The 16390-nt window shown below is 37.8% G+C and overlaps 1 protein-coding gene across 1 annotated transcript in view; it reads left to right on the top strand.

Moving 5' to 3' along the window:
* Positions 1-16045, top strand: part of LOC127576195 (transmembrane protein 182-like) — a 49930-nt gene extending 33885 nt beyond the window's left edge. Inside the window, exons 3-6 of the mRNA XM_052026603.1 lie at positions 898-994; positions 8390-8485; positions 9477-9614; positions 12414-16045. Coding sequence (XP_051882563.1) covers positions 898-994; positions 8390-8485; positions 9477-9614; positions 12414-12649 — 567 coding nt within the window. The 3' untranslated portion in view covers positions 12650-16045. The remainder of the gene's footprint in view (positions 1-897; positions 995-8389; positions 8486-9476; positions 9615-12413) is intronic.
* The last annotated feature ends 345 nt before the right edge of the window (positions 16046-16390 follow it).

Genomic DNA, 16390 nt, shown 5'->3' with positions numbered 1-16390 from the left:
TTCTACACTCTTCCAGTTCTTCCCAGTTTATTACAAACAAATTATATTAACTATTGATTACGTGCATTATATGCAAAACCAACCAGCTGTTTGACAGATATCAGATGGTTTAACCATCTTATGAATAGAAGATAGTCAGCTCTGGGTTGTCCCATGATCTGAACCATACACCCTGTTCATTGTCTCTCAGCCAGAACAATGGCTGCAGCATTCTGTGACCTAGTGTATTCAGCTCCAACTGTCTCAGTGCAGATAAGGGATGCCTAGCTGGCCAGTTATGTTTATGAGACCATAGAAATGGAATGTGGTCAAATCCCATAATACCTAGTCACTTCTCCATTTTGTAATTTCATGTGTGACTATTCTCCATTTTGTAACAAATCTACTTGTGTATTTCTACATGTCAAACTGTTCTGATGCTGCTTTCAACTTGGCCACCTCTAATACCTATTAGCATTGAAAGATTAATAAACTCTTGCTGCAAAAAAAAGGAACATACTAGAAGTGCTCAGCAGGTCAGCCAGCATTTGTAGAGAGAAACCGAGCTCAGATGAGAGGTCATTGACCTCAAACATTAATCTGTTTTTCTCTTTCCACAGACCCTGTCTGATCGTGGGGTATTCCTAGAAGTTTATTATAATTCCTGATTTCCAGCATCTGCAGTTTATTTTGTTTTCTTTTCTTCCTCCAAGAATCTAGATCATTGTATCCAGATGCATATTTGTCAATTGATTGCAACATTTTACAGTTAATAGTGTTGGATATAAAGATATAAATATTTTATTAACTGGAAATCAGTAAACTACAAACCATTTGAATACAGAAACTGTGTTCTGAAGTCAATATGTAAATCTTTGCATGAGTAAATGTCTTTCTTTATTTTCTCTAATGTTACAGAAGGATCACAGGCTAAATTACCATCATGAGGGTTTCTTCTGGAGATGTTCATTTCAAGACAGGGAGGAGGAGAGTCAACTTAGAAAATTTATTTACAGTGAGTGAACATCATAGAATATTGAATAGTACAGCACAGGAACAGGCCCTTCAGCCCATGTTGTCTGTGCCAACCGTGAACACATATTTTGTAGACTTATAATGTCTCTTTCAGTTTATTGGGGGTGATAAAACCTTCCAGAGCCTAGATGCTCACAGCAACATCCAGTTACATCATTTGGCACTTCCAGTACATGGTGAGTGACGTACTGGGAACACCACGAGGACAGTGTGGAGCTGCTGTCTACATACTATGCTGCCCTGGTCTTGGCATAAATCCCCTGCTGGACTCTTCCAGACTCTTCCACTCCAGTTTCATCAGTTATTATTTTCTTAGCACCAGTCAAATGGTAATCCTGCCTCTGCAATGATCCCTGGAACAAGGATTCACACAAGACTATCACCATTAGACTTCACTATTCAGACATCACAGAATCATAGAATGAGCACACATGGTGGATAGTCAGCTATGTAAGAGCAATTCAGCTACTCTCTTTCCCCAAGCCCTGAAATTCTTTTCCTATCACAATTTTATCCAACTGCCTTTCAGACACTAGTTGAACCTGCCTCCAAGCTGGTCTCGGATCGTAACCTTAACTTTTTTTTCTTCATATTACTTTGGCTCTTTGCCAGTAACTTTCATTTGATGTGCCCCACGTCTTGACCCCATCAATGGGAGCTGCTGCACCCATCTGCTCCGTCCACTAGCTTTCATGACTAAATGCTCCTCAGATGCTCTCTCAACAACCTGTATTCCAAGGAGAAAATCCTCACCTTCTCTATTCTACCCACATAACTAAAGTCTCTCATCCCTGCAATCATTTGAGTGAATGTCAACTGCACAAACGCTGAAACCTTAACATTTTCCCTAAAATATGCTTCCCAGAATGTGAGTGAATTAATGCTACTGTATGTGAGTGAGCTACTGTGTGCCAGGATTACCTACTATCAAATATTTTGGACAGTCTGTGGAGTAACTGAACAAGAAAAAGTTGTGGCTGAACCATGTGTTTTAGAAAAGTTCATCTTGGCTTCCTTGATTTTGTAATCTATGCCTCTACTTATAAAATTCAGAGTCTCCCATGAATTTTTTAACCACTTACTCAACCTGTCCTGTCTACGTCTGCAGTCCTTTGTTTCTTTGTCACTTACAATATTCTTACCATCAAAATGTAACAGTTCATATTTCTCACCATTTAAGTTTCTTATGTCATCTATCCTCCCTGCTCTCCCGCCCCTATTTCACCAGCCTGATAATACCTCTTTCAAGTTGTGTTGCATTTATTGTTGTGCACAAAAGTACAATGAGGTACAGGTACAATGAAAAACTTGCTTGCAGCAGCATCACAGGCATGTAGATTCAGACAATAATACAGAGAACATAAGCTGTTCATCAATTATACAAGACAGTAAAGCAAAAAAGACTCTGCAAAACAAGACATTAGTGCAAAAAAAAACACACAATCAGAGACAAGTCCATGATAGTTCAAGAGGGGGTCCATAGTGTTCCATTGCTGAGAGAGGGTTATGCAGGTTGGTCCAAGAACCTCAATGGTTGGAGGAAAGTAGCTGTTCCTGAATCTGATGTTGTGGGACTTCTGTACCTCCTGGCCACCGGTAGCAGTGAGAAGAGGGCATGACCCATATGGTGGGGATCCTTGATGATAGATGCAGTCTTCTTGAGGCAGCTCCTCATGCAGATACTTTCAATGGTGGGGAGGGCTATGCCCACGATGGACTGCTTCATAGTTCACTAGGACTCCCAGGTTTATGTAATCTGCAGGTTTGGTAATTGTACCCTGTGTAGCCATGTCCTAATCATTTAACATATATTAAGAGCAGTGGGGGCCCTGGGGAACTGTTCTGTACACTTCTCCCTAGCCTAAAAAGAATTGCAATACGGCTCTGTTACCTTGTAGTTAATATTATATCCATAGTGCCACAGCCTATTTTATTCCATGACCTTCAATCTTAATGGCACCTTAGTGTTTAAGGATCCATATTTTATATATTATGTATGTATATGTGTGTGTATTTTTTATATATATATATATATATAATATATAACTACATAAACTACACCCTCCTCATCAATCAACTGTCACTTCATCAAAAAAAGTCTATGTGATAGTTGGACATGAATTGCCTTCAAAAAAAAACTTCTGCTGGCTTCCTCTAATTAATCCACACGTGTCCAAGTGACTGCTAATCTTCCCTCTGATTGTTTCTCTCCCACCAAATGATCTGTAGTTGCAGGGTGTATCCTGCTAACTTTAAGGTTATTTTCCAGTCCTCAGGCAGCATCCCTGAATCTAGAGCTATTTGGACGTTTATGGTCAGGGCCTCCCTGCCCTCCCCTCAGCAACTTACGGTACCTCATTCTCAACCAAGTGATTTACCCACTTTAAGCATACATAGCACTTCAGATGTGGTCTCATGAATGCCCTATATAACTGAACAATAACCTTCCTACTTTTGACTTAAAATCCCCTTGCAAAAAAAATTATGTTGTTAGTTTTCCTAATTATTTTTTATAACTGAACATAATGGATTTAAAGTTGTAAATATACTTTTCCAAGAAAAATTGTAATCACTTTGACAACATTTTCTCATTCATTTACTCCACAGACAGTGCAAGATATTTGATAAGTAGTAATCCTGGCACCCAGTAGCTCCCTCCTGGCATTAATTCACACAGTCAGGATTTCATAAAAAACCTTAATGCTCACTCCCTTTTTATTCTGCAGCCTCTCTTCCTTCATTGCATCCATAGGTTGTGATGCTACAGGCTGGTTGTCAAAGGTAGTGTGCCTTTGAGGGCTGAAATGTTGCTCTGAGTGCTGCATAGCAAACTGCTGGCAGTCAATTGAAATTCACATTGGAATGATTGGTTTTCAGGTGGAAAAATATTTTAGGAAAAATACTTTAGCCAAAATATGGTTGTCCTTTTTCTAATTTCCCCTCTATCCTGCCTCAATTCTGGCTCCATATTTTCATCCTTGAGACATTCATTAGAAACAGGGTCTTGCACACTGCTGAAGCCCACAGCAGCAGGTCCACAACTGAAACAACTGTTACAGCAATGTTGTGGAGCAAAAAGGATCACCCGCACAAGTAATTTCTCATCAAGCAGAAGTGTATTTACTTGATTGGCCTTCTCCAGAGGGGGAAAGAATCTGATTGTCTTATAGGTGTGGTCCTCACACTTTCTGTGATTGTACAAAACATGGCATTCTTATACACATTTTGGAGGTGAAATATAACAATTCCACTAAAGAGCAGAGATTCAATCTTTGACTCTTAACCAATCTGAGGCAAGAGATTTTATGACCAACCACCTCTGACCCTCAACTACCTTGAAGACCGCTGCCTCTCATTGGGACTGGTAGGTACTATCAAGGCTCATTCCTGTTTCCCCAATGCAGCCTCCATTCTCTGGTATGCAGAATGAAAGAGCTGCCAGTGGAAAGGGTTAATATTTCTGCACCTATTCACACTGGCAGCATCTCAAACAATTTATTCTTTTATACTGGCTTTTGAAAGCTGACACAGAATCTATGCAAAACGAAACATGATCCTAAAACTATAATTATAAGAGATGAGGTATCTTTATAAGTCATATGTACATCGAAACACACAGTGAAATGCATCTTTTTGTGTAGAGTGTTCTGGGGGCAGCCTGCAAGTGTCACCACGCTTCTGATGCCAACATAGCATGCCCAAAACTTCCTAACCTATATGTCTTTGGAATGTGGGAGGAAACTGGAGCACTCGGAGGAAACCCATGCAGACACGGGGAGCACATACAAATCCTTACAGATAGTGGCCAGAATTGAACCCGGGTCACTGGTGCTGTAAAGCATTGTGTAACTGCTACATTATCATGCCTGCCCCTCATTATTAACAATTAACATTGTTAACCAATCAAATCTATGGTTTCATCTTACTTGACAAAAGCTCCATGTGGGAGGAGTCAGTCCCAAATAACTAATGCTCAGATTTGTAATGACTGAATTAAACTGCGCTTAAAAGCAAGTCAGAATTAATACCATTCATTTCAGTGTAGGCTTGAGAACAAAAAGCATTTTCTTCCTATAAATGAAGTAAAACTCCATTTTTTAAAAGCTCCATTGACTTAGAACCAGACATCATGACTGGAATCAACACCAATGCCACTTTTTTTTCTCTGTGGTCAAAAATTACAATTTTTAATTGCCAATGCCTGCAATTAAAACATTAATCTTTAATCTTTTGCTCAAAATTACTTTAAAGATAATGTTTACAATCTTTAAGAAATCAACCAAGGGAAAACACGTTCCTTTATTTAACTCAAAACCATTGATCCAAGTGACGATTGTGGATAGTCAGCATGGCTTTGTGTGTGGGAAATCATATCTCACGAATTTGAGTTTTTTGAAGAGGTGCCCAAGAGGATTAATGAGAGTATGGTGGTGGACATTGTCTACATGGACTTTAGCAAGGCCTTTAAAAAGATCCCGCATGGTAGGCTGGTGTGGAAGGTTAGAACAGATGGGATCCAGGGTTAGCTGGCCAATTGGATACAAAATTAGCTTGGTGGGAGGAGTCAGAGGGTGCTAGTGGAGAGTTGTTTTTCAGATTGGAGGCTTGTGACTATTGGTGTGCTGCAGGGAATGGTGCTGTCTCCTCTGTTATTTATCATATATATTGATGAGCATGTAGCTGGCATGATTAGTAAGTTTGCAGATACCACCAAAATTGATGATATGATGGACAGTGAAGAAGATATTTTAAGGTTATAACAGGATATTGATCAACTGGGAAAGTGGGCAAAGGAATGGCAGATGGAATTTAACTCAAGTGCAAAGTGATGCTTTTTGGGAAATTAAACCAGGGCAGCACATACACAGTGAATGGCAGGGTCCTCTGGAGTGTGGTTGAACAGAGAAATCTAGGGATACAAATACATAGTTCACTGAAAGTGGCAACACAGGTAGACAGGGTGGCATATGGCATGCTTGCCTTCATCAGCCAAGCATTGGGTACAAGAGTTGGAATGTCACGTTACAGTTGTACAAATGTTGCGTAGGCTACAGTAGCACTTGGGAGTACTGTGTGCGGTTCTGGTCACCACACTTCAGGAAAGATGTGACTAAGCTAGAGAGGGTGCAGAAAAAATTCACAAGGAAGTTGCCTGGATTATAGGGCTTGAGTTAAGAGGAGAGATTGGATAGGCTGGGTCTGTTTACCCTGGAGCAAAGGAGGCAGTGAGGTGACTAGATAGGGTAGATAGCCAGTGTCTGTTTCCCAAGCCAGGAGTGTCTAAAACTAGTGGGCATAGGTTTAAGGTGAGATGGAGGAGGTTTAAAGGGGATCTCTGAGGGATACATTTATCACACAACTTGATCAAACAGCCAGAGGAGATAGGGAAGGCAGGAACAGTAACAACATTTAAGAGGCATCTGGACAGGTATTCGAATAAGCAAGGCATAGAGAGATATGGAATTAATGCAGGCAATTGGGATTAGTATAGATAGGCCTAATGGTCAGCATAGATGTAGCGGGCTGAAGGGCCTGTTTCTATAATCTTTGACTCTATGATCGTTAAGGAACTGAAAGATCTGCCAACTTTAAGGATCATCCAAGGTTGGGAGCACACAAAACATTTGTATAATTTAAATTGATTCAAAACCAAAACATGAAGCAGAGATCGCAAAAGAAAATATATACATGTACAGAAATGAACACTTCCAACAACAGAAAAGACTAAAAACAGTTAACAGCTTCCAGCTGTTAGCATAACCATGACTGATACTAAAGAAAAGCTGCAGATACTTTTTTAAAGACACACTCATGCACGAGGGATAGATCAGGTAAACATTCAAAAACTTGCTTTAATTTAATTTCACTCTGAAATACTTCAGTTGTTCAGCATCTCCCTCACACACACACTCATCCTCTCCCCCCTCCCCCTCCCCCTCCTGCATCTCCTTTGAGAGCAAAGCTAGCTCTGTGCACCACATAGCTGTGTTCTGTCCCAAGCTGTCATACTTGTAGGACTCCTGCCTTCTCCCCATTGATTTTATGCTTATTTTCTCCATTATACTCTCTCTGTTTTTAATATCATAGTTCAAGTTCCACCCATTTCTTTTCATTTGGTCAATTAATTTTAGGCGCTTTTCACAAAACACTTGCATTAATGACCCCTTGGGTCTTCTCACTGGAGTCTCAGTTACTCTGGTCGTGACCCTCTTATCACCCACATTAATGTAAGTCTGTTTAACCTTGCAGACTTCTTAGGTACAGACAATGGTCAGCCAGCTTACATCAGACTTATGAGTGGTATTTAAAACCATACTTATCCAAGCGATATTCTGGGTCTCCCACATGTCCACTCAATAGTAAGAGCTTGTTGACTATGCCACTGTTGTGATTTAGTAGGTCCTTCTTGTTCTTTTGCCATTTACCTTTGCTCCATTTACCCTCTTTCCAAGGACACTAATCTCGCTCTGGTTCAGGTACAGCTCATCATATTGGTGCAGCAATGTCCCAGAAAAGTGTTGGTGTCCCATCAAAAGGAATTTCTATTATTCACATCAGTCCTTTAGCCCATATGTTAAATCTCCTGATCAATCTGTTTCTATATTAACCACATGGTTTGAGCAATAATCCAGAAACCAAAGGAGTTGAATATATTCCAGTCTGCATGAGGCTATCATGTGAATAGAGATGCAATGTTTTATCTTATTATCATTTCCAGAAATATCTAGTACATTTCTCCTGTGTTCTTCAGTACATCTCCTCAGCTTGTGAGAAAAAAAGGTCAACTTTTATCCACCTGTAAAATTCAAGCACACATTAGTGGAGCTCTCCTTAAATACATCTTAATCCACAGCTACTGAGTACCATGTTGCCTGTGAGGAACCAGGGGAAAAATAGGAATGAGGTTGACATCAAAATCTCCTGCAGAATGGTGTGGCAGTTTCAAAGTCTAAAGCCGCTGCCTTGCACCTGAATTTAAAAAAAACAGTGCCAAGAATTATTGAAGTGAAGAAATACGTACATCAAACTTCCAAATTTAGATCATGTCACTGTTAAACTTGCAGAAGCTTTTATTATAGTTTTTGTTATTTGGATGTGGTTGTTTAATTACATGTACATTCACTGGAGTTGACATCATACCGTGCAAGCAACTTTATTAATTGAACTTTTAATGGCCCCTAATTGGCTTGACATGAAAATTGGAAGGAATTCCCAGGAAATGTAGTTTATTTCCCATTATGATTTCATTACATGGCAAGGAAACCATGATCTACCATGACAACTGTTACTCCTGCTTTTTATATGGTATGCCATTGATATTGTGGACATATTGTTTAATTGATTCATAAATTAATGTCTTGCTTTCTCTGTTTAGTTTATCAGCCGCCTTTAAAATGCTGTATACATGCTTTTCATTCCCCATTTCCAAAAGTTGAAGGGGAAACCACTAAAGAATTTCAAAGCTCACTCTGTAAGTACTTTTCATATTGCAAACTATTAGACAACATGCAATAAGAAATATTTTTATCTTACTTACCCACTGGTATTTGCAGGCTAGCTCAGCTTTTGGCAGATGGAGCAATATTTCAGGCATCTATGTTCATAAATTGAAGAGCTTTATATGTGAATTAAGATGACTATTACACAATCTCTGTTTCCAGCACTCTTAAGTGTAAGGATTTAGTCATTTACACAGCTCAGGAGACAGTTTCTTCTATCACTATTCTCTGAGCTTGATCTGAAATGTCTTGATGGGGAAAATCAGTTTAGAGTCACAGAGCAGCATAAACCAAGGTGTTTTTAAAAAGTTTATTAAAACCCAAGCAACTGTCACAAATTAAGTAATATAAATATAAAAATTACAAATGATATGTTCTGTAGCTGCTGGCATCTCTCTTTCTCTCTGCCTCTCTCCCCCCTTCTACCTCTAAATACCACATTCTTTAGCTCAGACAGAACCAACCACAGAAAAAACTCAGGATGTTCTGTCTACAGCTCCTTGCAACTTGCCACCTTATTCTTTACTTACTAATGGGTATTTCCCCTGATATGTACACTTGCAAGCCCCTTTTGATGACAAAGCTATCTCAGTGATAACTTATTAATTTGGTAACATTGTCACATACGGGATGCTTCATAAAGGAATCCTTCAGGTTTTCTTTTCCAGTTTGAAGCTTGCTTGAAAGTTTCATCACTAATGCTGAATTCTCCACAATACCTCAGGATAAGAATTGCAGTCAATTTTTGATTCACCATGAGTTATGTATTCTTGCTGAAAGTATCTGACTGCACCTCAAAGAAATAAACAGTCTTGAACTATAGTATCTTGAACTAACACTTGCTAATGCTTACAACATATAGTTCATTATATTTTGCCTGTTAAAATGAATGAGTTTGTGAGTTTGCTAGTTGCTGCTCTATCTTTTATTAGATTATTCACAACTTGTGCTTTGTCTTTCCAGTTTACCGTAAATTGTGGAGTGCACTAATGTTCTTGGGAGTAATATTTATTACAATTGGATTCCTCTGCATCACCTACAATGCATGCTGTCAGAAATATAGCATGCACAAAGCAATTGGAGTGATATTCTTGATGGCTGGTAAGCAAAAACCTTGTATGCCTTTCATTTATTTATACTATAAACCTCTTCAAATATTTTTACACTGGTTAGTATTGACTGTCCTCAATCTTTCGTCAAAAATATGATCACATTACATTTAAGTATTGAACTTCTGTCATGGGTCTACCCATTCTATTAGCCTAAGTATTCTTAAATTGTTCTTCATGTCTTTGCAATACTTCCAAGTTTTTGTCATCTACAAACATTTCAAATTCAGTGCAGAAGTTCATAATAATAATAATCATAGAAGCTTCCAAGAAAGTCAGATTGCCACAATGTCATATGTGCATCGTTTACGATCACACAGTGCGTCACTAAATAAAATTAATTATGGTTGCTGATTTTTAAACAGTAGTCATTAAGTAAAACTCCGATAATCTGCTGTCCGACCATTAGAAATTCTCGATGGTTCAGTATCTGGCTCACCAGGTAATGTTTGCGACGCTCCTTTCCATTACATGTGTCCCAGTTCCCACAGTTCATCTGACTCACTGGACCCTGTTTTCTGTGCTTTCCTTCCACTGACCAAAGTTTGGTTCCCGCCCTTCCATTCACCAGAGCATCTGTTCCCACACTCTCTTTGAACTGACGAGTGTTCCCCTGCTTCCTTTAAACTTACCTGGTTTACTGGGAAACATTATAATACTGTGCAATACCTTTTTTTAAAAAAAGAAGTGAATTGGGATATTAATATTGAATAAGATCCATTAGTATGGAAATTTTGCTAATCCGGCACCAACAAAATCCAGAGCATGCTGGATTATCAGAGTTCTATTGAACTCTTTTTTTTCCTAAATGGGAAAAGTAGTGACTAATTAAAATGTTTTGAAAGGTTTTTTTACTTAGTGTCTGAGCAGATTCAAGACAACAATTAAACTGGGGGTGGTGGTGGTGGTGGTGGTGGTGGGCGTTGAACACCATGAATGGAACTACTTTATACACTTTCCATTAATAAACCATTGAATGGGATCTGTAATGTCTTCACAAATGCTTTGGAGCAGAGTATATATACTTCAAAAGAGATTGTGGTTTATTTGCAAGACAGAATACTTAAATCCTATGTACAGTATGTTTGATCCAAGCTCTTGCTACAGACTCTGTATTTCAGTCAGTATCATAGTTACATAGCAGGCAAACCACATAACTTTCTTGTCCAATAAAATTACAGTATGTCTGCACACATTGTTATAGAATATAGTATTTCCATGCATGTCCACACACATAGTTACAGAGTACAGTATATCTATGCATGTCCACATTGCATTGTTAGAGACCATAGAACCATACAGCGCAGCACAAAACAGGCCCATCGGCCCACCATTACCACAGATTGTCCATGCATGTCCACACATATAGTATACAATATATGCATACATACTCCCTGAGAATGTAAAAACTATGTTTTTTTTAACCCATCATTCATCATGTGATTCATCACTGCATATATCATTGGTGCAACACACAGAAGGAGTGCAAAAAAGATTTACAAGAATGTTGCTGGGACTCGAGGGCCTGAATTAAAGGAAGAGGTTGAGCAGGCTAGGACATTATTCTTTGGAGTGTAGGAGACTGAAGCATGACCTTTATACACGTGTATAAAATCGTGAGGGGCGTAGACAGGGTGAATGCACACAGTTTTTTTTCCCTGGGAAAGGAAATCATAAATTAGAGGGCACAGGTTTAAAGTGAGGGGGGAAAAATTTATAAGGGACCTGAGGGGTAACTTCATCACACAGAGGGTAGTGCATATATGGAACGAGCTGCCAGAGAAAGTGGTTGAGGAAGGTACAATAGCAACATTTGAAAGATATTTGGACAGGTATATGGGTAGGAAAGGTTTAGAGGGATATGGGCCAGACATGGGCAAATGGGACTAGCTTAGATGGACACTTTGGTCGGCATGGACGAGTTGGACCAAAGGGCCTCTTTCTGTGCTGTGTTACTCCAAGACTCTATGACTTTATGATATGCCAACTTCAACTCCTGTGTAGGGTCATAAGGAACAAGAACTTGCCCCACTTTTCTTGTGTCGTTAACAGATGTAGCATTAGTTCATTGATTAGTCATGATCTCATTGAAAGATAGAACAAGCGGGGGCGGGGGGGAGCGAAATAGCCAACCTCATTCTTTTGTGGTGCTTCCATTTATTTTTTGACCACTGATAATTTTTTGCTTGGATCAATATGGTGAAGATGTAAATTAAAACCAGAAAATGTTGGAAATACTCAACAAATCAGGTCGTATCTGTGGCAAGAGAAACACTTAACATTTCACCTAGCATGTTTTTATTTTAGATTTCCAGCATATGCAGTTGTTTTGATTTTTACTTACGTGGTGATGGCATACTTGGGCTGGTGCAGAAACTCATGGTCCAGAGTTGACTTTGGGCTGCTTATTTTAAATACTGAAAAATCACAATGCGCGCATCAGTTTCTACCCCAGTTTGTTTGAACAGGTTTCTTATTGTTTATCCTAAATTCTTCATTTTTGGCTCACTATGTACATTTATTTCTGCCTCTGAAAAGCTATATAAATACAAGTGACTAGTAACTTTCTAATGTTTAATATAAAATGTGCCAAATATGTATTAACTATGTTACAATTTAATGGTGAAGAGTGTTGACATTTAATAGAGATGTCAACTAGGTCAAAGTTAGCTGCTTAAAAGTTATCTGAAAACAAGATGCAGTCTTAAAAAAAAGCAGTAAAATGCTTTATTTTGTAAAAGTTATAATAAAAATATTTTAACCAAATTCATTTTATCACCTTTGTATTCAGGTGTGTCTTTCACCGTGTCAGTTATCATGTACGTCTGTTGGATTTCAGCAGTGTCTCAGATGATTGAGGGAGAAATTGAAAATTGCACTTCCATAGCAACCAATGTGAATTTTGGTGTGAGTTATGGTTGGTCTTTTATGGCAGCTCCTTTTGCAATATTGTTCTGTTTCATTGCCAGCTTACTTTTTATTAAACTTACTGGTATTGAATACAAGGAAAGTAGGGGCATCATTTAAACATTTTTTTGTAAACAACCAATCTTAAAAGGGAAAATGTCACAATTGTACACTCACCTATCAAAATTTATTATGATAATTTGAAGTCCCCTTGTGTTAATTGATTACAATCAAAATGTAATTTTAAACTGCATCCCTACCTTTAAACATTATATGAAACTTTTAATGTGTCTATGGCCTTCCTTTAATTTATGAAATGGTTGTGCTCTTAGAAACTGTTGTTATTTCATAAATCAAAAAGACTGAGCAATATGCATTATGGTCATTTTGGTGCAGTGCATTCCTGAGCGCTGAGAGTGGTGCACTATTTCTTATAGTGAGAAATGGCTTTGTAAATTGATAAGAGGCTCTGCAAAGGGTCTGTAACAAATTCCCCAGAGAATGTTGCTTTTAAATAATCAAGACCTCAGAGTCGTGTCAAATTAATTTTTTGTTACAACCTTCAGTTACTTTGGGGTTACAGATATTACCTGATCTCAGGTGGCCAATCCTCATACGTCTCCTATGGCGTGTGTGCTTTGATATTGACTGAAGCTTTGGTCTTCTGAATATGAAAGGTTTTGGCGACTTCTTATACAGTTGAACACGCATTTCACACATTTCGTTACACTTCGGATTCCACAAGTGCATTTAATATATTTTTGTTTATTCGTTTCATCAATGTTGGAGTCTATCTGGCCACCGTGACAAATCCAATCATGGTATACATTTGGTCAGCAAACATGTCATCTTTATTTTCTCTTTGTAACATTATTCAGTTCAGTTCCATTGACGCTACGGTTCATTTTTTACATAGTCATTTCAGTGACCATTCCTTGACTGCAGTTCTCTCAGTAACTAGGGTTTTAACAATTAATGCGAATATCATATTAAACATTTCCAATGCAGTAAATTATATACATGGATATGGTCAGGCAAAATACTGCTATATTGTCACCATACTATAGTACAGCAAAAAGTCATGAATCAAACTTTCATAAATTGAGGAATTAGCCTTATTTGTATTTTGTAATTATAAACTTCTAAGTCAGTGCATTAGAAAAACGTATATAAAATTCTGAACACATTTTTGATTTTTTAAAAATATGGTAATCATCAATTTACAATTTTACTACAAAATATAGTTTACTATGTTATGGAATTATAAAGATCAGAGCTCCTAATGTATTTCATAATGAAGACTACAACTGTATGGTGCACAAAATTCCACTTCTTTTCGCAGATGCACTTCATAGATCCAGACAGTACATTCAGTCTATTGCTTTGGATGCTGTTTGAAAGAGGTATCTAATTAGACCCACTGGCAGAACTCCCTCACCCAACCCTGACACCTCCACATCCTGAGACCCTTTACAAAACTCCCCCTGTCCTTCCCATCCCTACACTCTCCGCACTCAGCCACTCCTGATAGCCACTCCACATAGCGCAGCAAACTTCTCCTTCTTAAGTTTATATGCCATTACCTTTTGGAACTTGCTGTTAAATGTGCTTCCTGTACACATCTTGAAAGTATGTTTAAGGACTTTTAGATTCAGATACGTTGTTTAGTAGGAATTTGTTTTGGGTAACATTGTATGATTATTAGCTTTGTTAAGATGCTAACTGTAACTACAGAGAATAGTAGGGAAAGCTTTGCTAAAACCGCCAATGAGTTATTCTAGTCTGAAGGCCTGATAGAATTTGTGTTGAGCAACACAGGCATGTGTGCAGGATATATCCCTGAGTTTACAAGGGCAGACAGTAAACAAAAGGAAACCAAGGATATGCAGAAAGTAAACCACTTAGGAGGAATTGTGATTTTCCAGATACAACACAGGAATGTGGGGATCTATATGCTGAGCTGTCAGGAAGCCATGGGTGAGAAAAGATGATCATATTGATTGTTTTCAGTCAAGATGATCTATAACCTTATGGTGAGCCACTATTGTCCTGAAGGGGATAAAAGAGGGAGCTATAGAACATTAATTACATATTTAGAGGAGGAATATGGATAGATAGATATCAACAGAATGCAGCAAAAAAAGAATAGAAGACTATACCCAAAGGAACTTGGAATCAAGACTGTCAGAGACAAATCTCTAAATATATTAATTGCTGTTGTATTTTTCTGCTATGCTCACTAAACTATCTGACTTATTTAAAGAACTTGAGTCAGAATTGGTCAAGCATTCAAAATGAGATGGGTTGGGATATCCTTTTGTCTCACTAAAGTTATAACACAAAATGGAGAAAAATTCTCCCTCAGTGCTGTTACTGACATATGTTCCAAGACATACAATTTTCTGCATTCAAAGTAATTTTGCTTTCTCCCTAAACTTTCATTTTGCATTTATCTCCAAAATAGATTGTGAAAAGATTCAAGTAACAATCAAAGTGAAGTTTCTACCTATAACCTTAAAAGTTGATTTTATTGTGTTCAGTTGGTGTGACCTAAAAGTTTAATGTCTCTGGCATAAATATAGTACATCAGAAACCTACTAAAGAAGACTATGTTTTCTAAGTTTATAGATTTTATTCAAAAGCTCTTATGCTAACAATTTGTTGCATTGCTGCATTCTTACTAGAGAGGGAAAAAAATGTAAACCATGAGACCAACGTTAATTCATCCATCGCATTGAGACAGCTAATTTAGTCTGCCATCTGAACACCAGTCCTTCATCACCTCCTCCAACCAGCCCACCCCCATAGTCACCTATATCCATGCTGGTCTCTTCATGTCATAAATTTAGACCAATTTATTTGCACTTTTAATGTTGCATGTTAGATTTTTGGCAGCTTTTATTATCCCTTGAATTGATATAAAAGATAATTCATTATTGAATAGTTACCTACATGTGAAACAGGAATTGTGTTCTGGAAAATAACTACTTGGAATGCAAAAGTGTGATTTATCTTTGTCAGTTTGTTTTCCATCCAGAATTTGACAACTTTTAAACACTTCAGAAGGATTTTTCTTTTGGAATATATATTTCCATGATACAAAGTTTCACCCTACACCTCATCATAGAAATAGTTGCTCTATTCTTGAAAGTTTCAGAAAGAGATATGTATTTTGTATATGTTCTATATCAATACATGAAAAGGAAATTTGAAGCACTCTGGATGTAATTTCTTAAGTGCAGATATTTTGTATTATCTAATTCTATCGTATTGGTGGATGGACCATCTAACTGATTATTTGTATTATAAATGTAATCGTGTGCAACAAACTAAGGCTCTAAGCTGTTAATGGAATAATGGGAATACAGAATTAAGTCTTCCTGTTAGTGCATGCCATTTGGAAGAACATTTGGGCTTAGCATACACTCTTATTTTTAAACAAATGATATGTACCTTAATATTTCCACTAAACAAAGTTTAATAATCTTGAAAATAAAATATGCTTGTTTCATTAAATCTGTGTCTGTTGGTTCCTGACCTTTCCACCAGTGTAACCTGTTCCTTTGTATTAAGTTCCTCTGGAGCATTCATGATTTTGAGCACTGCTTTCATGTCATCCCTTGTCTTTCTCTGCTGCAAGGAGAGCACCTCCAACTTTTCCAGTCTTTCCAATACCTGGGCCCATTTTGGTAAATGTTTTTCTGCAACTTCTCTTAAACCTTCATCTTTCATGAAGTGTAGTAAGACAATCGGATAATACTTCAGTTGTAGCCAAACCAGTGCCTTGCATAGGTTTGACATAATTCCTTCACTTTCTACTCCATGCATCTATAAAGCCCACAATCCCATGTATCTTTTTAA

Source organism: Pristis pectinata, chromosome 11 (assembly GCF_009764475.1).
Source record: "Pristis pectinata isolate sPriPec2 chromosome 11, sPriPec2.1.pri, whole genome shotgun sequence".
NCBI classification, from domain to species: domain Eukaryota; kingdom Metazoa; phylum Chordata; class Chondrichthyes; order Rhinopristiformes; family Pristidae; genus Pristis; species Pristis pectinata.
The sequence above is the reverse complement of the archived record's forward strand: the minus strand, read 5'-3'. Positions and strand labels throughout refer to the sequence as shown.